The sequence below is a fragment of the Chiloscyllium plagiosum genome, unplaced genomic scaffold (genome assembly GCF_037043375.1).
Source record: "Chiloscyllium plagiosum isolate Xiang-an unplaced genomic scaffold, Cpla_swu_hap1 HiC_scaffold_47, whole genome shotgun sequence".
In the NCBI taxonomy this organism is placed as follows: Eukaryota; Metazoa; Chordata; class Chondrichthyes; order Orectolobiformes; family Hemiscylliidae; genus Chiloscyllium; species Chiloscyllium plagiosum.
In genome coordinates, this window is record NW_028270185.1 from 7,405,165 (window position 1) to 7,430,410 (window position 25,246).

At 42.9% G+C, this 25,246-nt stretch overlaps 1 protein-coding gene across 1 annotated transcript in view; it reads right to left on the reverse strand.

The window, feature by feature from the left end:
• The window catches only part of ppp5c (protein phosphatase 5, catalytic subunit), a 46,267-nt gene that overhangs the window by 20,259 nt on the left and 762 nt on the right, over positions 1 to 25,246 (reverse strand). The window contains exons 2-5 of the mRNA XM_043680841.2: positions 16,229 to 16,470; positions 10,197 to 10,344; positions 6,152 to 6,273; positions 233 to 298 (exon numbers count right to left, since the gene is read on the reverse strand). Coding sequence (XP_043536776.1) covers positions 233 to 298; positions 6,152 to 6,273; positions 10,197 to 10,344; positions 16,229 to 16,470 — 578 coding nt within the window. The remainder of the gene's footprint in view (positions 1 to 232; positions 299 to 6,151; positions 6,274 to 10,196; positions 10,345 to 16,228; positions 16,471 to 25,246) is intronic.

The following is a 25,246-nucleotide window of genomic DNA, read 5'->3' on the forward strand; positions in this document are numbered from 1 at the left end:
CCCTATCTATGAGAAAACAACCAGGTATGTACACAAAACTTCAGGAGCAATCTTCCCAGTGTTCTATACAATTGAAGCAAAGCTTGTTTTGTTCCTATATTCAAATCTTTTCGTGATAAAGGGTAACACACGGTTTGACTTCCGAATTACTTGAAATTAGTGACACAAAACCATCACTAGTTCCAACCCATTTGTGTCCACAGCAGGACTACAAGTCAATCAAAGTCCTTACCTCACTGAGCATGATTTCAACTAAACTTGGGAGTTTTGATAAGACTTCTTTCACTTGGACCAGAATCTGTAAAAGACGACAAGATAAATCAGTAACATGAGGGAAACAGAACCAATGCTCCTGTCGGAAAGAGGCTATGTGTGCGCCGTTTCTGTGATGTATTCTGCATGTGCATTATTTCACAAAATTCTTTCTGAAGGCACAGAAAATTGACCACACAACGAAATTCAAAAGATAACATCGGAATGGACTATATACAGGAGATAGAGTCACTAAGTCATACACTATGGAAACAGACCATCTGGTCCGACTCACCATGCCAACCAGGTTTTTAGTCCCATTTGCCTGCGTTTGGCCTATATCCCTCCAAACCTTTCCTCTCCATATACCTGTCTCAATGTCTTTTAAATGTTGTAATTGTATTCACCTCTACCACTTCCTCTGGCAGTTCGTTCCACATACTCATCACCCTCTCTGTGAAAAAGTTGCCCTTCAGGTCCCTTTTAAATTTTCCCCTTTCACCTTAAACCTATGCCCTCTAGTTTTGGCGTGCCCTTCCTGAGGTAAAGACCTTGGCTATTTGTCTCATGATTTTATAAACTTCTATAAGATCACCCCTCAGCCTCCGGTGTTCGGCAGAAGGTGGGGGGGACGTCCCAGTCCATTCAGTTTGTCCTTGTAACTCAACCCCCCCCCCAGTCTTAACAACACCTTTGTTAACCTTTCATGCACACTTTCCAGTTTCATAACATCCTTCCGATAGCAGAGCGACCACAATTATATGCAGTGCTCCAAAAGTGGCCTTACGCATTTCTTGTATAACAGCCAAGAGGTGGAGGAGCCGGAGCTGGACTGGGGTGGACAAAGTTAAAAATCACACAACACCAGATTATAGTCCAACAGGAAGAGTTGAGGTAGATAGTTTAGATTAATTCAAAATGAAGATAGGTAAGCACATGGGGGAGAAAAAACAAATGGATGGATATGGAGATAAGATTGGAACAAAGTTTGAGAACAGACTGAATGGAACATAATAAACCTGTTGAACTATAACCTGATGTTATGCGATTTTTAACTTTGCACAACAGCAACATGACATCCCAACTCCTATACTCAAGAGAGTCAAATGCCTTCTTCAGCACACTGTCTACGCTGTCTTGCCAAAATGCAACAGCTCCATCTGCCACTCCTCAACCCATTGGCCCAGCTGATGAAAATTTCACTGTCCACTACACCCAAATTTGGTGTCATCTGCAAACTCACTAACAGTGCTTCCTAAAGTCTCATCCAAATCATTTATATAAAAATGTCAAACAAGAATGGACCTGGCACCAATCCTTGTGGCACTACACTGGTCACAGTCCTCCAGTCCAAACAATAATACTCTACCACCACCCAGCCAATCATGTATTGAACTGACTGGCTCTCCCTGGATCCAATGTCATCTAACATTATGAACCTAGTCGAAGGCTTTGCTAAAGTCCATGTAGACAAGGTCTACCGCTCTGCCATCAACTATCTTCGTGGTCACCTCTTCAAAACATTCAGTCAAGTTTATCAGGCATGTTTTCCCACTTTCAAAGCCATGATGACTCTCTAAGCAGTCCTTGCCTTTCCAAATGCATGTAAATCCTGTCTCTCAGAATACTTGGAGGGGATTAAAAAAGGATTAAAACATTGGTCTCAAAATGTTAACTCTATTCCTGTTTCTGTACATGCTGCCAGGTCTGTTGAGTTTCTCCAGCATTTGTCTTAATTTCCCACAGTATAAAAGACAGAACGAAGAGAGAGAGAGAGGGAGAACGAAGAGAGAGAGAGAGGGAGAACGAAGAGAGAGAGAGAGGGAGAACGAAGAGAGAGAGAGAGGGAGAACGAAGAGAGAGAGAGAGGGAGAACGAAGAGAGAGAGAGAGGGAGAACGAAGAGAGAGAGAGAGGGAGAACGAAGAGAGAGAGAGAGGGAGAACGAAGAGAGAGAGGGAGGGAGAACGAAGAGAGAGAGGGAGGGAGAACGAAGAGAGAGAGGGAGGGAGAACGAAGAGAGAGAGGGAGGGAGAACGAAGAGAGAGAGGGAGGGAGAACGAAGAGAGAGAGGGAGGGAGAACGAAGAGAGAGAGGGAGGGAGAACGAAGAGAGAGAGGGAGGGAGAACGAAGAGAGAGAGGGAGGGAGAACGAAGAGAGAGAGGGAGGGAGAACGAAGAGAGAGAGGGAGGGAGAACGAAGAGAGAGAGGGAGGGAGAACGAAGAGAGAGAGGGAGGGAGAACGAAGAGAGAGAGGGAGGGAGAACGAAGAGAGAGAGGGAGGGAGAACGAAGAGAGAGAGGGAGGGAGAACGAAGAGAGAGAGGGAGGGAGAACGAAGAGAGAGAGGGAGGGAGAACGAAGAGAGAGAGGGAGGGAGAACGAAGAGAGAGAGGGAGGGAGAACGAAGAGAGAGAGGGAGGGAGAACGAAGAGAGAGAGGGAGGGAGAACGAAGAGAGAGAGGGAGGGAGAACGAAGAGAGAGAGGGAGGGAGAACGAAGAGAGAGAGGGAGGGAGAACGAAGAGAGAGAGGGAGGGAGAACGAAGAGAGAGAGGGAGGGAGAACGAAGAGAGAGAGGGAGGGAGAACGAAGAGAGAGAGGGAGGGAGAACGAAGAGAGAGAGGGAGGGAGAACGAAGAGAGAGAGGGAGGGAGAACGAAGAGAGAGAGGGAGGGAGAACGAAGAGAGAGAGGGAGGGAGAACGAAGAGAGAGAGGGAGGGAGAACGAAGAGAGAGAGGGAGGGAGAACGAAGAGAGAGAGGGAGGGAGAACGAAGAGAGAGAGGGAGGGAGAACGAAGAGAGAGAGGGAGGGAGAACGAAGAGAGAGAGGGAGGGAGAACGAAGAGAGAGAGGGAGGGAGAACGAAGAGAGAGAGGGAGGGAGAACGAAGAGAGAGAGGGAGGGAGAACGAAGAGAGAGAGGGAGGGAGAACGAAGAGAGAGAGGGAGAGAACGAAGAGAGAGAGGGAGAGAACGAAGAGAGAGAGGGAGAGAACGAAGAGAGAGAGGGAGAGAACGAAGAGAGATAGGGAGAGAACAAAGAGAGATAGGGAGAACAAAGAGAGAGAGGGAGAACAAAGAGAGAGAGGGAGAACAAAGAGAGAGAGGGAGAACAAAGAGAGAGAGGGAGAACAAAGAGAGAGAGGGAGAACAAAGAGAGAGAGGGAGAACAAAGAGAGAGAGGGAGAACAAAGAGAGAGAGGGAGAACAAAGAGAGAGAGGGAGAACAAAGAGAGAGAGGGAGAACAAAGAGAAAGAGGGAGAACAAAGAGAGAGAGGGAGAACAAAGAGAGAGAGGGAGAACAAAGAGAGAGAGGGAGAACAAAGAGAGAGAGGGAGAACAAAGAGAGAGAGGGAGAACAAAGAGAGAGAGGGAGAACAAAGAGAGAGAGGGAGAACAAAGAGAGAGAGGGAGAACAAAGAGAGAGAGGGAGAACAAAGAGAGAGAGGGAGAACAAAGAGAGAGAGGGAGAACAAAGAGAGAGAGGGAGAACAAAGAGAGAGAGGGAGAACAAAGAGAGAGAGGGAGAACAAAGAGAGAGAGGGAGAACAGAGAGAGAGAGGGAGAACAGAGAGAGAGGGAGAACAGAGAGAGAGAGGGAGAACAGAGAGAGGGAGGGAGAACAAAGAGAGAGAGAGGGAGAACAAAGAGAGAGAGAGGGAGAACAAAGAGAGAGGGAGAGGGAGGGAGAACAAAGAGAGAGAGAGAGAGGGAGAACAAAGAGAGAGAGAAAGAGGGAGAACAAAGAGAGAGAGAAAGAGGGAGAACAAAGAGAGAGAGAGGGAGAACAAAGAAGAGAGGGAAAACAAAGAAGAGAGGGAAAACAAGAAAGAGAAAGGAGAGCGACAGAAAGAAAGGAAAGCACAAGAAAGAACAGAAAGCAAGAGAAAAAAGCACGAGAAAAAAAGATGGAGAAAACGAGAAAAGAGGGAGAGAGAGAAAAAAAAGAGAACGAGCGCACCCAAGTGAACTAGGGTTGAAGTATATCATCATAGTGACTTCAGCACAGAAGGATGTGCCTCTTTGTCTGCAGGTTTTGAAATGCTCATAAGCCACAGCCTCTCTTGCAGGCCAGTTTAACTTGTTAGACTGCCAATGTACTTGGCAAGTTTTACCAGGTGTCTAAATGAAACTTTCCCAGCAACGTGTTGATCTTCTAAATATAGTTGTTCCAAAAAGAAGCATTAAAGGTTCGAAGCCAGCAAAAACCTCTCATCAAAAATAAAGTTTTTGCCACGGAAAGGCTGGTAAGGAGCAGGATTATGATTCAATATATTAAACCTTTAAATAGGTGAGAAGGAAGCGGAAATAAGGAAGAGAAATGAAAGATGAAAGGGTGAGACAATATTAATAAGCATATTTCCACAAGTTTTATTGCTGTAAATGACAGCTAATGTTTCAAGGTCATAATGTGGGAGCTGCAAATCAATCAATAAAACAGACTGGACTATGACAACTTGTATTTCACACAGTGCCTTTATGTTAGTAAAGTTTATTTGGTGCGTTATAAAAATAAGACAAAACAAGAGCGCCTGTTGTTTCTGTGCTTCTGTCACACTGCTCTGGGTAAGCCATGATATTGAAGATTTTCAATCTTGTGCCATGTAATCCTGACATCACCTGGTTACAATGTGCTATAGCAAGCCTTTGAAATGGACCCAACAGCAGAATCACCCTTCAGCTGAAGTCGGAAAACATCCACGCTGCTGCATGTTTCCAGTGGGTACAAGTTATAAATTTAGGTTACATGGAATGTGCAATACAGCACATCAAAGAACTGAAAACTAATGCCAGTAATAGTGACCGTGAAACTTCATTGATAATGGGTAAAAAAGATCCTTTAGAGAAGGAAGTCTGCTCTGCTTACCTGGGGCCTGGACTGTGTGAGACTCCAGACCCATAGCATTGTGCTTGACACTTAACTATGTTCTGAAATGACTAGCAGGTCATTCAGTTCAAGGGCATTTAGAGATGGACAACAAATACCTGCCTGGCCAGCAGTGGGAGTTTCGGCCCATAGATCAATGCAGGTGTTTATGCTCCACACAAACCACCCCCAACTCCGAGCCAAATCTTCTTCCAAATCGATCTCTAACCTTCTCTCCTTTCTCCCTCACGTGCTTGTCGAGAATCCCCAAACCGGCAAGGTCAGCATTGATTGTGCATTCTCAACTGCCTACAGGGTAGTTAAGAATTATCATGTTGCATGTAGGCCTAACCCTTAAGTTCGTCTCTCTCACTCCTTGAGGTAGCAAGCTCCACGTCTGCACCACTTTCTGGATAAGAAAGCTCCTCCTGACTTGCTTACTGAACTCACCAGTGATATTCTTAGATTTGTTTTGATCCCATCCATAAGTGGGAACATTTTCTCCTAAGTCTACAACAGCCAAATGAACAATAATTTTCAAACTCTCTTCCGGGATACTCCCCAGCCTTCACTTTTCTAAACACTTTTCCCCAAGCGGTTCAATGTTTTCAGATCTCCTCAGTTCTACAATTGCAAATGGAAGTCAGATCACCTTTCCTAAGTTGGAAACCAGCAAAGGATGACCACTCAAAGCTCAAGGACGCTCATCAACCAGGAAGCATGAGCATTTGGCCACAACGCTCAAAGTCATTACTTCCCAGACAGCATGGGTAAGTCCCTAGGGAAAGCCTAAGAAAGACTGGACAGTGGTTTAACACGAAAAGTGAGTGAGTACAATATGCAGTGTCAAGAATAGTCACAAACTGCAAAGATATAGGATGAGTAATGGAAACAGAAGAGACCAGAACCAATTAGTAGGAGCACCTTACCCTTAGACGAATGAGCCACACTGTCAACAAACACATCAGTCTTTCACATGCCCAGGGTCTGCTGTTAACTACCGCGATTGGAGAAAGCCACGGCTCCTTACCTGATAAGCACATTTTCTGTGCAATTTCTTCTGATCTTTAAACCACTGCATTAGCTCTTTCATGAACTTTAAAGTGACTTTCCCATCTTCCAGTTTGGGACCGGTATAATCATCTTCGATTGCTAAATACAAAATTAAAGGTGGGAGACTGAGAGATGGTGACATATGCAGCATCAAAAAATGCATTACATCTTCCCTTCTTTATTTGGGCATTGCTGGAAAGGTCAGCATTCGTCATCCATCCAACTAGGAACGGATAACTGATGCTGACCCAGCCAACAATGCCTCCATCCTATGAAAGTAACTGTATTTAAGGTGTGGTGAGCCACTGCAGTCTTGCACCCACAGTGCTACTAGGGCAGTAGTTACAAGGTTTTGATCCAGTAATAGTGAAGGTACAACACAATGCAGTTCCAAATTAGGTGCCAGGTTTGGAGGGGTTATAGTTCCAAATCAGGCTAGTGTGCGGCTTGGGAGGGCAAAGCCCAGGTGATGTTTCCTATGGATTATGTTCTGCTTGTCCTGTCACAGGTTTGGAAGGTGCTGAAGGAGCCTTGGTGTGTTGCTGCAGTCCGTCTTGAGGATATTGCAGATTGCTGCCATGTTGCTCCAGCAGCCGGCAGTGAATGCTGGAGGATGGGTAGCTTTGTTTTGGATGGCAAGATTTGAGTGTTGTCAAAGCTTCAGTCATCCAAGCAACTGGAAGTCAGGATGTGAATCACTCTCTACACAACTCCTGCTCTATGACCAGCTCTTGCAGCCAGACTATGTGTGTCCAAGTGTTTGGTCAAGGGTGATCCTAAGGAAGCCAATGGAGGCTTTGGTGATGGCAATGCAATTGAATGTCAAGAGGAGTTGATCAGATTTCTTGCTATTTGAACCCAATAGGAATTGGAGAACGAGGGAGGGCAAGCATAAAATGCAAGAGGGAGTAATTTTGATGGCACAAAACACTTTTTTTCCCCCACAAAAGTGATCAAACATGCAGCAGACTGGTAAATAGGAATTTACCAAAAAGGGTGACTGACAAAGTCCTCAGAACAGAGGTTACCTCAAGTTACTGAAGGTAGGTAAGGAGGGAGTGGGGAAATCAAGTACATATTACTTGATATAAGTAACCTGCAGATCCCTGGTGATTTCAAGTTTCTCTTCACATATCTAGATTTTTATCCCTTTTTTTGGTCACTTAGGAGATTGCATGACCAGGATGGGGAAGTGGGATGCGAGAGAGGGAGGAGTCAGCAAAGTGTTGCATCTGGTCATCTCCTGACCTTTCACGTGTTTGTTAGCAGCATAGCTGTGACATTGACTGCCTGGGATCACCTATGGAGAGGGGGACTAGTGCCAGCAGAACCAACAGTAGAGGCAAAGGATTAGCAGAAGCGGCAGTGAGAGAGATGAGACCTTGGAAAAGAATCAAGCGTCCATCACATTGTAAACAAATAAGAGCCTATTGCCACAAGCCATCTTCAGTTACCCCTATCCTAGGAGACTGACATAACGGCACAATAGCATAACAGTCATGTTAATAGATTTGTAATTCAGAGATCCAAGTTCAAACCTCACCATGTAGTTGGGTCATTTAAATTGAGTCAATCTTTTAAATCAGCAATAAAAAGTCATGGTGACCACGAAACCACAGTTACCAGATTGTTTTAAAAATCCATGCCCAGGAGGAACTTGCTACCCTTACCCAGTTGACTTTTAACTGCATTCTGAAATGGCCCAGCAAGTCTGACACGTTCAAGAAGTTGGATCACCACCATCTTATCAAAGGGGCAATCAGGAACAGTTAATAAACACTGGTTTTGCTAGAGACATCCTGATTCCTTTCATGAATAAATGTTTAAAAACCTTTTGAGGGTGGAAGGGAGAAAGCAGATTGTACTGCACATCATCTATTCAGCAACACGAAAGAGAATGCTTTTATCTCAAACATTGCAAATGCTATTTCTAAGGGGGAAAGGGGAATTTATTCTGGCAGTTATCCTTCAAACCGCACTTAAAAAGTGGTCTGTATATATTCAGCCCCCTGGCTGGGCAGAAGCTTTCTTGTCCCAACTTTGAAGGTTACTCTGGGAACAAAACCTATTTATTTTTAGACGAGTTAAAGCCACAAGCATCATAACAACTTGTGATATCAAGTCAACAACTCACAACAGCTTTCAGGGGCACCAGCTGAGAGATGAAAGATGAGGGAGAGCAGCAAAAAGTTCATGGAAATGAGAACACAAAATAGGAGACACCTCAAACACTACAACAGTGAGGTCTTAATTTGCCAATCCAAGCTCCCATCCACTAAGAAAGAAAAGTTAGTCTTTTGCACTGAATTTAGATAGGAATTTGCATCCCTGTCACTATTACCACTTGTTTGCTTCTCTGAAGGTGGAAATGTCATGCTGGTTCCTTGGATGCTGAGTACACTTTATCGTCTCTCATTCATGGCCGATCTTCACAACAACACTAGCAGCAAGGAAAACTGGACCACAAGAACCGCCTAAAGGTTTGGGCACCCACAGGTTTAAACAAAAAGCAGCGGGTAGCAAAAAAGAACTGGAACACCAGCTGATTTCCTCGTTGCAAAACCAAAAGGCACTAACTGGAACAAGCACTCACCCAGCCAGAACATACTCATGTCACCCAGCCACCTGACAGCAACAAACACAAACTGAAGATGAAACCCTGGATTTCCCGAATTGGGAGGAAGCCACTGAAAATGCTGCCTGTCAGATCACGTCACTCTCTGCATCAGGAGGGGGACCATTAGCTGCTCCCGGACGACCAACGCAGAGACTTTTCGGATGAATTTGTAATCATGGACCCTGACCTACATCAATTATATAACACAATATTGTTTCTTTCAGGACAAGCTTGTATTTTTGTGTCCTTGCTTTGAGCTTTAGTAGATTAGATTAGATTACTTACAGTGTGGAAACAGGCCCTTCAGCCCAACAAGTCCACACTGACCAACGAAACACAACCCACCCATACCCCTACCCCTACATTTACCCCTTCACCTAAACTACGGGCACTATAGCATAGCCAATTCACCTAACCTGCACATCTTTGGACTGTGAGAGGAAACCGGAGCACCCAGAGCAAACCCATGCAGACACGGGGAGAATGTGCAAACACCACACAGACAGTCGCCTGAGGCGGGAATTGAACCTGGGTCCCTGGCACTGTGAGGCAGCAGTGCTAACCACTGTGCCACCATGCCACCCAAAACTTGAACATCTTAAAAACTTTCCTCTCCGAGCAACCTCCTGCAGCTCTGATAACTTTGGACCTCTTGGGCTATTTGCGTGCTAGTCAGCACTTTCACATACATGGCCCCTTCAGAGGTTAGGCAGCCAGTCCACTCTTCGGGACACACATAAGAGTCTCGCACGGCCCCTATCAAGTCCACCACTCATTCACATACTATTTCACTACTTCACAGACCCCTGGAATGTCTCCATGGATATTCACCATTGAGACATGCAGATTGCAAAATCTGAGGTCCAAGCCTTGCCCTGAACTAATGCAGCTGAGCTGAGCACAGCTGCAGAATGGGAAGGGGCAAATGGTCTCAGGAAAGGCAGGACGAAAAAAAAAATCAGCCAAAGTTCACACGATGCTTTCTGTGGGCAAATCTCTGAGCAGCACTTAACTTCAAAACAGAAGAAAGAGTAATAATAACTCAAGGGCGTACTGGAGGTATCCTGGAACCTGCACACCAGCAAGACTCAGCATCATCAGGAAATGTGCCAAAAAAACCTGTGGTGAAATGAGAACTTTTTACATTAAAAAAAGGTGCTCTGAGCCAAACAGCACTGCCTGAAGGGATGGTGAAAGCAGATCCAACAGGAACTTTCAAAAAGGAACTGGGTCAAATTAGACAGCTCTTTTGATGGGCAGACAGGGGCACAATAGGTCAAACAGCCCCTTTCTGGGTGAAGTAGTTCTAATAAAACAGAAAATGCAGTCGGAGCTTGATCCAAACATAGGTTCAGTGTGAAACATGAAGTCTCCATTCTTAAAACAGACGGTCTAAAATACTTACTCATACTCTCTATGTCTAAAGAGTCCACTACTGATCTCTTCAGTTCATCGTTTGCTATTGCACGTTCAAACGCTTTCTGTTTGACAATTTTGTTACATTCTTGGTATTTCATTTTAGCATCTTTATCGTTTGGCTTCACCTTAACGACCTGCAACAGAGCAGAAAGAGACAAAGGTTATAACCGAATGCAAATCTAATAAAGGGATTCATTTCCTGAAAAAAAAACAGGTTATGCCATTTCACCAAAAGTTCAAAGCAAAGTCTGAAGTGGGAAAAGGCCATTCTGCCCATCAAGCCTGCTCCTTCTAAAGTTACAATATTCCGCTCTCCCTTCCCTCTCAAATCTATTGATCCAATTGTCACTTAATTGCATGGGAGTCAGTTAGTTCAGTTGGCTGGATGGCTGGTGTGCAATGCAGAGTAACGCCAATGGTGTGGGTTCAATTCCTGCACAAGCTGGAATTATAATGAAGAACTCTCCTTCTTACCCTCTCCCCTCGCCTGAGGTATGGTGACCCTCAGTTTAACCACCAGTCATCACTCGGGAATGTGAGGAGCCCCATAGTCTGGCAGGATTATGGTCATTTTACATTTTTGACTCTTAGTTGCAGGAACAGAGGGGAAGTCCAGTGATGAAGAAACTGACTTTATCGCCAAGACATTACAGCTAAACCTACCACCAGGATTTTCATTTTGTTTGAATTGATTTCAGGCCAACTTTATGAAGAACAACCTAATGCAAAGCCATCATTCACAGATCAAAGGTTGTCTGGCTCACTCACATCTGAGCATTGTCAACAGGCCAATTTCATGCCAAAGCTCATTTGAAAAATCACGCGCAGCACAGTACATGATCCACTGTGTGCGCAACTCTGAAACCAATGGAACTGGCTCCTACCAAGGCATCAGATCAATAACCAACAGATAGCCACTCATAACACCTAGCTCTCTTCAACCTCAGTTTGCTAGGATGCAAGCTGCAATTCAGTTGCTCGGTGTTCCCTCAGTTCAAATGGATACACTACAAAAATGGCATATATTTATCATTTTACTTTACACACACTTCAAATATATTTAGCAATCATGCCTTTGTGGCATCTGGACTGAACTTTCCATGTGAATTTAACAAGACATTAAAAAGGGTTCACTCAGACTGTCCTGAAACAATTAAATTTCAGATTGGAAACTGTCTTAACTCTTGGAAATGCACAGAAAAATCTTTAACCACAAGCACATAGGAGCCTTAGACACTCAGTGGATAGCAAAATTACAAGGCCAACAAGTGCGCAAACACGGACAAGAAAACAAAGCGTTAGCATGAAACCCACCTTCAAACGAAGGCTGTGAAGATGACCGCGAGCGAGCAGCAATGTTGTGGGGTAGGGTGAGATCAAAAAGCCTGCTGCTAAAATAAGTTACAAATACACCCAACCTGTATTTATAACAACTGACTGAACACAGAATGATTTTCTATTAAGCTTTTACTGAAGATTCATCACCCTTCTAGTTCCACTTTAAATATCATGACAGTTCAGTGCATGCTCCAAACCATGCACTGCAGCAACAGTTTAAAAACAAACACTGCCAGCGCTTCGGGAATCTGCTGGAGAGTGACACACTCAATATGTGAATCAAACTGGTACAAAGGACCAACATCAGGAGTCAGTCAAAAACAAGAACATCTAAACTTAACATCGGTTTGCTTTTTAATAAACTTACAGTGCAATAACAGGACTGCCTGAGTGCAAGGCTTCCCTCAGTTCGGAGCAGAGGTGTTTGTGTGGATGAGCGGGATGACATCTTGTTTGAATACTATGAACTCACTGCACTTCCAAATACCAAATGCAAGCCATCCTACAAAACGCTTCCCTCCCACCACGTTGCTTGTGTTCATAGCTTCAAGTTCCACACATCTTTTTTAAACCTCTCCTCTTTAACTGGTCAGGGCCCTGTAAAGATTCAGTTGTTTACGGAACTGCATGACTAACCAGGGAACTTCAGAGTGCTTTGCAGTAAACTAGCATGCAGGTACTGCAAGTAATGAAGGCAAATGGAATTTTGGCATTTATTGCTAAAGGAAAAGAGTATAAATGTAACAAAGTTACTGCAACTGAACAAGATGTCAAGGAGATCATACTTGCAGTGCTTTGAGGAGGGATTTAGCTATATTGGAGGCAGTTCAGAGCATGTTCATTAGATCGATTCCAAACAGGGAGTTGTCTAATAAAGAGAGGAGACTGAGCAGTTTAGGCCTTTACTCTCTGAAGTTTAGAAGAACGACAGGAGATCTAATTGAGGTGTATGAGATGCTAAAGGTGATTGACAAGGTGGACATAGAAAGGATGTTTCCTCATGTGGCGCAACGTAGAACAAGAGGTCATAGTTTTAGGCTCAGGGCTAGCAGCTTTATAACAGAAATGGGGATAAATTATTTCTCTCAAAGGGTCATGAATCTGTGGAATTCACTCCCCAAGATTACAGTGGATGCTGGGACAATGCGTAAGGTTAAGGGGAATATAGACAGATTTTTAATTTTTAATGGGTTGAGGGGTAATGTAGAGTAGGCAAGAAAGTGGAGTTGAGGCCAAGATGAGATCAGCCACAATCATATCAAATGGCGGAACCAGGGCTGAATTGCTCAGTCCTGCTCCTAGTTCTTATTAGCCAGGTCTGTAAGGTGGAGGCAGACAAAAGCCAAACCCCATTATGATGACCCCCATGTTGAAATATCTGCACTGAATCAATAACCAAACAGTTTTATAGACCCTAACATGTTAATATATTTAGGAAAAGAGAAAATGACAAACTGAATTAATAACAAAATAAACACAAGGCTCACAATCACAACAGATAAATAACAAGGAGGAAGAAATGCACATTAACATATTACCAAACACATCTGCAGGATAGCCCAAAGTAGTCTCCAGCTAATGAATTGCATATGAAATGCTGTCATGCATACAGGAAAATGCATGCACACAGCCAGGTCCCACAAACAGTACTGGTGCTACTTAAAGGTAAAACTGGTCACTTTTCATAAAAGTTGGAGAGGATCCTGGTAATCATCTCTGCTCTATGTGGCAAAACAAAGGGATGTAATGATCCAGCGGTATTACGGCTTGACTATTAATCCAGAGACTCAGGTAATGGTCTGGGGACGTGCCATAGCAGATGGTGGAATTTGAATTCAATAAAAATCTGGAATTAAGAGTCTAATGGGGACCATGAATCCATTGCTGATTGTCAGAAAAACCCATCTGGTTCACTAATGTCCTTTAGGGAAGAAAAATGCCACCCTTAGCTGGTCTGGCCTACATGTGACTCCAGACCTACAGCAATGTGGTTGACTCAACTGCTCTCTTCAGCAATTAGGGGTGGCAATAAATGCTGGGCCTAGCCAGGGACATCCTAATGCTGTAAACGTATGAAAACAACAAACCACAGGGTCTTTTAAGTACATGGCTCTGATGTAACCGCTCAGTTGAAAGTGGACATCTGAAAATGCAGGACACCCCAAGTACTCCACTAGTCATGACTAATGCTCCAGTCCCAAATGAGGCTGAAACTCTCACCTTCTGATTTAGAGGTGAATGTACTGCCATCCACTATACCAAACTGGCTAATACCCACTCTTCAATAAAATCTGCGTGAAGGTATAAATCCTCCCTCCTGTGAAGTTTAGAAATTTATAATCTAACCGCCTGGACACACAGAGCCCGTACAAAATCCACGGAGTTTTGTCTCAAATGGCCACGATTTAAAAAAACTTAAGTAGTTTTCTATTTTAAATCTGTAACAGACAGTACGAAATAAATTCAGTGAAACCATAAACATTGCAGAGCTTTTGAGGGATGGGCAATAGATGCTGGCCTAACCAGTGATCCCGAATGAATAAAGACATTTTGGGAACATTGACTGTAAGAAGAGTGGAGAAAGTGAGGTCTGCAGATGCTGGAGATCAGAGCTGGAAATGTGTTGCTGGAAAAGCACAGCAGGTCAGGCAGCATCCAGGGAACAGGAGAATCGACGTTTCGGGCATAAGCCCTTCTTCAGGAAGAAGAGTGGACTGACTCGAAGGCGGTGGGGAAGTGAGAGGGGGAGAACATCACAGATCATCATAGTTCAATATTAATGGGATGAGTTCAGTTTAGGAAACCTGGTCGACACGAATGAGCTGGGCCGAAGGGACAGTTTCCATGCTGTATGACTAATTCTGTTAGCACACTGTCTTTTACAATTTTGTGAGTATAGTCAGACTGCAGAGTTTTCACTCCAAGAGTTGTGTCCAAGCACTTCTAAACAGTGGAAAGTACTGATGCTTAGAAGCCTAATGGTAGGGGGGGTGAGCAATTTGAAATAAATCACTGGGGTTTTGCAATGATTTTGCCAACCAACACAGGTTCTTGATCCAGCAACTTTTATATTCCTACCCGGTTTTCCAAAGTCTTCCATGGCCTTATCCACCAATCTCTAATATCTTATCTAGTCCTATAATCACTAAGATGTCTGCACTTGAGCACCTCGATTTTAATTGCTCCAGCAGTGGAGACTGCCTCTGCTCTAAGCTTTAGAACTTTCTCTCCACACCTTTGTCTCTCCAACCTAGGGTCTTTAAGGCACTGCCTCTTTGACCTGAAGTTTGGTCACATGCCCAAGTATCTTTTCTTGAGTCAGATTGCGCTTGATAGCACCACTGTAAAACATCGTGGCACCTGGTACTATGTCAATGATACTGTGCAAATACAAGTCGTTGCTGATTAGCTGCAAAACAGAAGCTTTGAGGCTTGTTCAACCGCTTGCGTTGATATGAGCCCATCTTGACTGGGATTGCAGTAAAGACAACAACATTGGTTTCCATGGCCTTGAATTGGCAAAGTGAATTCCAATCAGGATTCCTGCCACTGAGCTCTAAGGAATAAATGCTCTGCAAAAAACATGCCAGTGGATAGTGGGACCTCCCCTGCAGCGCCAGTTATCACTCACTTTATTACTGGGCGGAGGTGGGAAATAAAACAGAGTCAAAGTAAAACATGGAAGAATGCAGCATGTTCCAATGAAACTAGTTTATTTAGTCAGCTGTGTTAGGGACATAGGAGCAGGAGTAGGCCAGGCAGCCTCTCAAATCTGCTCCAACATGCCATGAAAATGACTAAAAGGATCTGGATCCTAACTCTGATTCCATTCTGTTTTACTGTTCCTATTCTGTTTACCCAGGTTCTTTCTTTGCACACTTGAAATCCCTCAAGTCCCATGTGTTGACAAGTCAACCAATTCTATCTGACTTGCTGACTGTTTCCAGCTTTCACACCCTACAGCCAAGCCCCTGTTAATCGTGACTCAACTTGTAGCACACTCATCTCTGAGTCACAAAGTTCAGAGTTCAACCAGGGCATGAACAAAATATGTACAATACACCCAATGCCATACTGATGGTGTGCTGCACTGCCAAAGATGCTATCTTTTGGTCGAGGTTGAAACAAGATTCTGTCTGCCCTTCAGGTGGGTGCAAAATTCCAACAGCACTATTTTGGAGAACAGGAAAACTCTTCCTGGGGATCTGGCTAGTACTTATCCCTCTGCCTACACCACAAGAGCAGGTCACCTTTTCATTTTCATATTGGTCTTTGTTACGATCTTGCTGTGCGTAAGCTGGCTTCCACATGGCAACAGTGATTTCAGAAAAACATTATTAGCTATAAAATACTTTTAAATGCCTCCTGGTCATGAGAGCCACTCTAAAAATGTCAGTCTTTCATCCGTTTAACATTTCTGATTTTTAAAATTTGCGTCTAAATCACAAGACCAAGGGAGTCTGATTGTTATTTGCACAGTTGACTTGAAAAAATACCCATACAACACTCCAGTTGACACTGGATTAATTCCAAAAGGTATTGCATGATCTGGAGCAAAGGTAACTGCATGGAATTAGATCACAGATCAGGCAACCTTTTGCAACAACAGGATAGATTTATGGGGCTAAATGGCCTCCACCATTTTCTTTAAAAGAGCGAAGTCAGTAGATTCCCACTCACCGTATCGTAGTCTTTGAGCGCTGCCTTAAACTTGCCCAATGCCATGTTGGCTGTCGCCCTCCTGTAGTATCCTTTAATGTATTTCTTATCCAGCTCCACTGCCTTGGTGGCATCTGACAAGGCGTACCCATAACATTCAGTCCGTAAGTATGCCAAGCTGCGGTTCCCATAATAAATAGCATTCTCCGAGTTCAGCTCGATGGCCAGTGTATAATACTTAATGGCATTATCGTAATCCTTATCTGCAAGGGGAACAGACTGGTATTAAAAAAACTGACAAGGGGCAATTCAGCTAGCTAAAGTTTGTGGAGTTCACTAGAAATTATTGCAATTGGTGACCAACACGGCACACAGTAATCATGTATTAGAAACTATCAACTTGGTCAAGTTGGCTCATTTCAAATTTAGCACTTGTCACAGATTGTGTATAAGTGCAAGACAGAAGCCAGAATGAACAGTCCAATCTTCAAATTTGTTGCTCCCTACCTATGGCCTTAACTTAATGGTTCTCATCCTTTTCTGAAGGTGCAAAATGAAACTGGGCTACATCCCCCCCAAGTCCCTTCCCAGGGTGCTCACCGTTCGTCTGTGACTTGGTAGTGCAGCCATGGACAGCATCACTAACCAGCATGTGCTCTTTCCAAGGCTGATTCATTGGCAACCAATCATGAATAATATAGCTATGACCCAGCGGCTATGCTGACAGCCAAGAGAGGAATGCTGACAGCCAAGAGAGGAATTACCTCATTACTGGGTCACAGGACCTATCACTTTTAATTAACGTTTTCACATCAAGTGGAATTTAAAATGTTAAAGGAGCACACACAGAGGAAACTAAGTCATTTTATTCATTAAAATGCTTACTGTCTGTTCAGAATCAGTCCATTCTAGTGTGGAACACCACTTCAGATCAGTTCAATAGCAATGTCTTTGCCTCAAATTCAGAAGACTGCGAGTAGAAATTTCTCTCCTGGATTTGAGTACATGATAGAAACACAGAAGGAGGAACATGCCTATAGCCTGTTAATCCATTTTGAATCCGGTCATTAAACTAGGAGGCCAGATGCCAACCTTTTACTCAATATTAGATTTATTTACAGAATGCAACACAAATGTCTGCCTCTTCCTGAATCAGCACCTCATGTCCCAGAAAGCTCGCTTTATACTCCTGATAAATCTTGCTTTGGGAATAGGTTTGATGGCCAGCAGAGGCATCAAACAACTACCTTCGCATTGTTACCACCAAGCTCTAACCACTTAGCTAACTGGCTGCTGGTAAGCAGATGAAATATTCAGACAGCTACACCTTCCACCCCTGGATGCTGGTGAATGATCAACCTTTCAGTTCACAGCCAAATACACTAACCAAGATGTCCTCAGATACTGAGAACACTCACTCTCTACCCTCTTTTGAAATGAGTTTAAACTGAACCAAAATAATAAAATTAACAAATGGCAGCGTCTTAAAGGGCACTGTAACAAAAATCAAAATAAAATAAAACCAAAATGTCAATATTGACTAAAATACATGCCAGCTTCTGCAGTGCCCACGTGTCGGGGAAGAACTTAAATGTATGTTCTGCCTCCAAGAAGTTGGTTCTAATTAATGCCTCCATGGCCTGCTGCTTGGATCTGCTGATGGTCACATTGGCAAGGCCCAGGAGTAGACCTGTGAGGAGGTCCTTTGATTTGGCTACAATACCTCCCCCACATACACAGACCAGGTGGCCAAAGATTAGTAGCCTGGGGCTCAAGTTCAACCAAAATTAAGAAGGAGCCTCCAAAAAAAGTAAAAAAGGTCCGTTGCCTTACATAACTAGGGTACATTCAGAATATATATTGCTCAAGGCCAGAAGCATGTCTTTGTATGTTCAAAGTACATAATCAATATCTTGCACCTGTATATCTCAATGATTCAATTAACATAGCAATAACAGAGTCTATCGCACCATTCCATCAGATCATGGCTGATTCCTATTTTATGACTTTCAATTACTTGCATCAGCCAACATTCGAGGACAGACTGCTGTATTATCAAAAGTATTAACTTCTGTATGAAACATTAAAACAAGGACCCATCTATCCAGTCAGATGGACATGAAATAGCATGTGAGCACTACCTTATGCGACTTCCTTCATAGTCTTGGCCAATAGTGGCCCCTCAGTAAAAGTCATGAGCAAGAGGTGAGCTAATCATTCATCTTGCTACTTTATGTACATTTGCTGCCCTTCAATTATCTGCCGATTTTAACACAGCAACACTGACTACACTCCAATGTCCCAAGATACAAAAGTGGACAGACAAGAAACATGTAATAGTAATGCACTCGTCCAAATTTAATATTCAATTTTCTGGAGGTCCCTTGTCCACCATCACTTGTTAGGCCAATAATATTGCTGCCTGTACCCAATAGAACTTCAAAAGGCTATTTACTAGACGGCAAAAGAGGGTTCTGAGAATGTCATTATTGATAAGAGAATGACAATTATTGGGAAATTGGTGAAGCTGGGATTGTTCCTCCCAGGACAGAGGAGAACTGATCGATATACTCAAAATCGATAACTGTTTTGCTCGAACTAAATGAAAGAACTTGTTTCAAGTGGCAGAGGGGTAGGGAAATACAGCAAACAAGATTATTTAAATCAGGAGCCTAAATAATGCAGCGGTATTGAGACAATCTGGGTACCTTTGTACATGAATCACAAAAAGCTATGAGCAACCAGGCAGGCACTGTTCAAATAAAAGCCGGGTCTGGCCAAGTTTCTCCCACAGTTTCTGTTTCTTTTTTCAGATCTCCAGCATTGTCAGTACTTTGCTTTTATTACGGGTTTCTCAATATCTCCTGATAAGTCAATCCCATGGAATTATCGAGTGAACCTCTCTCTATGGTAAAGGTATCTTTCCTTAGATAAGGAGGCAAAAACTGGACATAACCAAAGCTCTATAAAACTGTAGCAAGAGATCTATTTTCCTGTAGTCGGAGAGTGTATCTGCTGACACTCCACGTATACATATACAAACATGCACAATGTTGCACCCCTCATGCAATGTCATTCCAACCCATTCACTCTTAATTGGACAGAGCAATTATTTTTCCAAACCAGCAGAGCATCACTCAACATGCACATTGTGAATCTTCTGGGGGTATCAGGAGACAGAGCCTTACCCAAACTCTCTCTAGATAACTTCTAACATTACTTGCCTGTCCAATTGCTTGCTGCACCTGCAAGCTAGCTTGTAGTGATCCATGGATAAGGACACCCCAATTCTTTCAGATATCTCAATCTCTTCATCTTTAAGTAATATTCTATTTTTTTATCTAACAAAATGAAAACTTCATGTTTTACATTGCATTCCTTGATTAAATGCAGTCAGCACGGCTTTGAGAGGGGCAGGTCATGCCTCACAAATCTTATTGAATTCTTAGAGGATGTTATGAGACAAGTTGATGAGGGTCGAGCGGTGGATGTGGTGTATATGGACTTCAGCAAGGAATTTAATAAGGTTCCCCATGATAGGCTCGTTCAGAAGGTCAGGAGGAATGGGATACAGGGAAATTTAGCTGTCTGGATACAGAATTGGCTGGTCGCCAGAAGACAGCGAGTGGTAGTGGAAGGAAAGTATCTTGCCTGGAAGTCAGTGGTGAGTGGTGTTCCACAGAGCTCTGTTCTTGGGCCTCTACTCTTTGTAATTTTTATTCATGACTTGGATGAGGGGATTGAAGGATGGGTTAGCAAGTTTGCAGACGACACAAAGGTTGGAGGTGTCGTTGAGAGTATAGAGGGCTGTTGTAGGCTGCAGCGTGACATTGACAGGATGCAGAGATGAGCTGAGAGGTGGCAGATGGAATTCAACCTGGATAAAGGCGAAGTGATGCATTTTGGAAGGTCAAACTTGAAAGCTGAGTACAGGATTAAAGACAGGATTCTTGGCAGTGTGGAGGAACAGCAGGATCTTGGTGTGCAGGTACATAGATCCCTTAAAATGGCCACCCAAGTGGACAGGGTTGTTAAGAAAGCATATGGTGTTTTGGCTTTCATTAACAGGGGATTGAGTTTAAGAGCCGTAAGGATTGTTGCAGCTCTGTAAAACTTTGGTTAGACCGCACTTGGAATACTGTGTCTAGTTCTGGTCGCCCTATTATAGGAAAGATGTGGATGCTTTGGAGAGGGTTCAGAGGAGGTTTACCAGGATGCTGCCTGGAATGGAGGGTTTATCTTACGAAGAGAGGTTGACTGAGCTTGGATTTTTTTCATTGGAAAAAAGGAAGAGAGGGGACCTAATTGAGGTGTACAAGATAACGAGAGGCATAGATAGAGTTGATAGCCAGAGACTTTTTCCCAGGGCAGAAATTGTTAACACAAGGGGTCATAGTTTTAAACTGTTTGGCGGAAAGTATAGAGGGGATGTTAGAGGCGGGTTCTTTACGCAGAGAGTTGTGGGAGCATGGAATGCGTTGCCAGCAGCAGTTGTGGAAGCGAGGTCATTGGGGATATTTAAGAGACTGCTGGACATGCATATGGTCACAGACATTTGAGGGTTCATACATTAGGTTTACCTTACATGAGGATCAATGGTCAGCACAACATTGTGGGTTGAAGGGCCTGTACTGTGCTGTCCTGTTCTATGTTTTATTCCAGCTGCCACATTCAAGCCCATTCACTTAGCCCATCTGAGTTTTTTGATGCCTCACTGTACCTTCCTTACAACCTGCACTCTCACCCAGTTTGGTGATGTCAGCAAATGTCGCAACAATACATTCTGTCCCCAAATCTAAATCATTCATAACTATTCTGTTCAGTTGTGGATGAACCACTTTGGACTTTGTGGTACCCCACTAATAACAGCCCACCATCAGAGAATGATCCGTTTATTACTACTCTCTGCATTGATTCCAACATTTTGCTTTATGTCTACTTACCAATTCTCAATCAACACAAATATATTCTCCCAATACCATGCATTCTAATTTAATTTGAAAACACTCAAAATCACAAATCCAAATAAACCTGTTGGACTATAACCTGGTGTTGTGTGATTTTTAACTTTGTATATCCCAGTCGAACACCAGCACCTCCACATCTTAATTCAATAACTTCCTGCAAGCAACCCTGATCAAAAGCCTTCTGAAAATCTAAATACACTACCTTCACTATTGGACATCTTGAAAAAGCTCTGACTTTGTCAAATACAATTGCGCTCTCACAAATTCATGTTGACACCTCCCAAGTTTGCCATTTCTTTTCTAAATGTTTAGTTAAAATAACAGATTCGAAAATTTTTCCCTATGATAGGCATCAAGTTAATAGGACTGGAGAGCTACTGGTGACTGTGCAGACGATCTGAGTGCCAAACAGTGACACTGTGAGCAAAATTGAATGTTAATTGCTAAGCCATGATGGGTACCAGAAAGATGCCAAAGACACAACCCACTATCACTAGTTTCCATACATACAAAGAAGGACACCACTTTGACTGGGACAACACACACATCCTAGGACAGGCGAAACAAAGACACGCATGAGAATTCTTTGAGGCATAGCACTCTAACCAGAACTCCATCAATAAACACATTGACTTAGGTCCCATCTACCTTCCCTTGAAAAAAGAACTGGAAATGACATCACCCATCTTAAGAAACCAAAATCTATAAAGAGAGAGGTGGTACATCAGTGCTTCACCGACTCTCACTGATGATGTTACCTAGTCATGATGACGAAACATCTTAAAACAAACCTTCCAGCTCAGCAAGCTAACTTACATACTTATGGGTAAGTCTTGTCACTGTCATGTCTAAGATGGTTAGAACCTGAGATAAATCAATTTATCTAAAAAGATTCCTTGCACGTTGTTTCTTTACAAAGACAGACTACTTTGCAGCAATAAGCTAGGAGCCTGAGGTTTCCAAGCAGATATTATTCCCATCTTCTTGATTTTGGGCAGCTGCAGTTACCTGTTGCAGCTGCTTGACAAATGACCTTAACAGTATTGACACGTGGATAGAGATGCTAAATTGAGGCTGTGCCTACCCTCTGAACTGGATGCTGAAAAATCCTCCATTTGTTTTCTATATTGCAACACTGACTTAAAAGCAAAATATTGCAAGTAGAGTCATACAGCTGTACAGCAAAGTAACAGACCCTTCGGTTCAACTCATCCATGCTGACCAGATATCCTAAATTAATCTAGTCCCATGTGATCAGACCATATTTACAATATTGTGAGCAATTTTGGGTCCCATATCTCAGGAAGGATGTACCGGCCCTGAAGAGAATCCAGAGGAGGTTCATGAGAATGATCCCAGGAATTAAAAGGTTAACATTGAGGAACATTTGAGGAGTCAAAGTCTATACGCGATAGCATTTAGAAGGATGAGGGAATCTAATTGAAACTTACAGAAAATGAATGGTCAGTACAGAGTGGACTTTGGGAAGATGTTTCCATGAGCAGGACAGATTAGGACCCGAAGACACAGCCATAGAGTAAAGGAATGACCCTTCAGAATGGAGATGAGGAGAATCTTCTTCAGCCAGAGAGTAGTGAATCTATAGAATTCCTTGGCAGAGAATGTTGTGGAGGCCAGGTCATTGAGTACACTTAAGACGGAGATAGATAGGTTCTTGATTGCTAAGGGGATAAAAGGTTACAGGGAGAATGGGTTTGAGAAACTTATCAGGCATGATTGAATGGCAGAGAAGACTCGATGGGCTGAATAGCCTAATTTCTGCTCCTGTGTCTTTTGGTCTTATTGGCCAGCATTTGATCCATAGCCCTTTAAATCCTTCTTATTCATGTATCCATCCAGATGCCTTTTAAATGTTGTAATTTTACCATACCGAAGTTCTGAAATTAAAACAGAGTACTTGAAAAACTCAGCTTGCCAGGCAGCATCCATTGAAAGAAAAAGAAAGTTAAAGTTTTGAGAGAACTATTCTTCATTTGGAAAAGGTCTAGATCTGAAGAATAAAAGTCATTATGGACTTGAAACATCAACTCTGTTTCTCACTCCACAGATGCTGTGAGACCTGCTGAGTTTCTCTAGCACTTTCTGTTTTTATTTGAGGATTCTGATTCTGTATTGTCCAGAGTAATAGTTGATCTCAGGGAAATTTATGAAATTTTAAGTTATAAACTTATGATCTCATTGAAATTTATTAAATTTTAACAGTGTATGTCAGGGTGGATATAGATAGCATGTTTTTCCACACTCTAGAATCTGGGGACATAATCTCAGGATAAGGGATCGGCTATTCAAGACTATGGGGAAGAGAAATTTCCTCACTCAGTGGGCAGTGATTTTTCAAACATTGTGTACTTGTTGAGGCCTGTGGAGGATCAGTCATTGAGCAGGTTCAAGACAGAAACAGATTGGTTTCTGAAGACAAATCACATTAGGGATTGGGAAACAATGTGGGAAAATGGCATTGCAGAGATAATCAGCCACGATCTAGAATGGCAGGGTTGGCCCAACGAACTGAACAGCCTAATCCTGTTCCAATGGTCCACATGTAACTAACAGCTCACTATTTGACTTGATTACTCTAACTAACAGATCAACATTTGGCATTCAACATTTCCTCATTGTAACTTTAGTTAACAGTCCACCATTTGGCATGTGGGCCCTCCCCACTGTCACTAAAAGCTCACTGTTTACCATCAATTATTTCACACTATAAACAATATCCCAGTATAGAAGAACTTGATTATCCGAAGACACGGACAGGGAGTATTTCGTTCGGTTAATCAAATTCTGGATAATCGAATACTGCATAACATAGTTTAGCCAAGCATTGGGACCATGCAATCTTGCCGGATAATCCGATATTCGGATAATTGAATGCTGGATAATCAAGATTCTTCGGTATTTGTCATCAATCCTTTCACAGTGAAAGTAAAAGTGCACTATTTTGCAGCAATCCTTACACACTAAGTTAAAAATCACACAACACCAGGTTATAGTCGAGAGTGTGGTACTGGCAAAGCACAACCGGTCAGGCAGCATCAGAGGAGCTGGAGAATCAATGTTTCGAGCATAAGTCCTTCATCACACGCAAGCACACTCTCTCTCTCACTCACTCTCTCTCTCTCTCACACAAACACACACACACACACACTCTCTCTCTCTCTCTAATGCATGCACTCAAGTCTATGGGGTGAATTTGCTTTTACAGAATTATATTTGCAGATACATTCTATTTGGCTCAAAAAGGCACAACTTGCCAGCAAGTCAATCCATGTAATATTTTATAAATTCCTACTTCGCAAATAGAACCAGTCTGACTCAAGACTGGGATACAGGCAGAGTTTAACCTCACACCTTTAATGCATTGTCTGAGCAGAGATTCACTTTTTAAAAATAAAACCTTAAGCCATCTTGAGAATGCGACTTAATAGTAGTTCTGGGATTTACATATCAATGAACCAAAACCTGCAGCTTAGTCTAAAAGATTTAAGTCTTAACCGTAATTCAGGTTTGTTCAATATATAATTTCAATTGCATGACACTGTAATCTTTTTGCTATAAATTGTGTCTTATGATCCTGTCCCACAGCTACCTGAAGAAGGAGCAGTGCTCCAAAAGCTAGTGCTTCCAAATAAACCAGTTGGAGTATAACTATTTTGCAACAATCCTTAACCACTGTAAGGAATACCCCACTATTTCACAACAATTCTTTCACACTGTAGGTAACAGCCCATTATTTGGCAGCTATCCTTTCACACTAAGCCCACTATTTAGCAGCAATCCATCATTGTAAGGAATACCCCATTATTTGGCAGCTGTAGGTATTAGCCCATTATTGGGCAGCTATTCTTGCACACTGTAGGCAATAACCCATTATTTGACAGCTATCCTTCCACAGTGTAGGTAATAGCTCATTATTTGGCAGCTATCCTTCCACAGTGTAGGCAATAGCCCATTATTTGGCAGCTATCCTTCCACACTGTAGGCAATAGCCCATTATTTCACAGCTATCCTTCCACACTGTAGGTAATAGCCCATTATTTGACAGCTATCC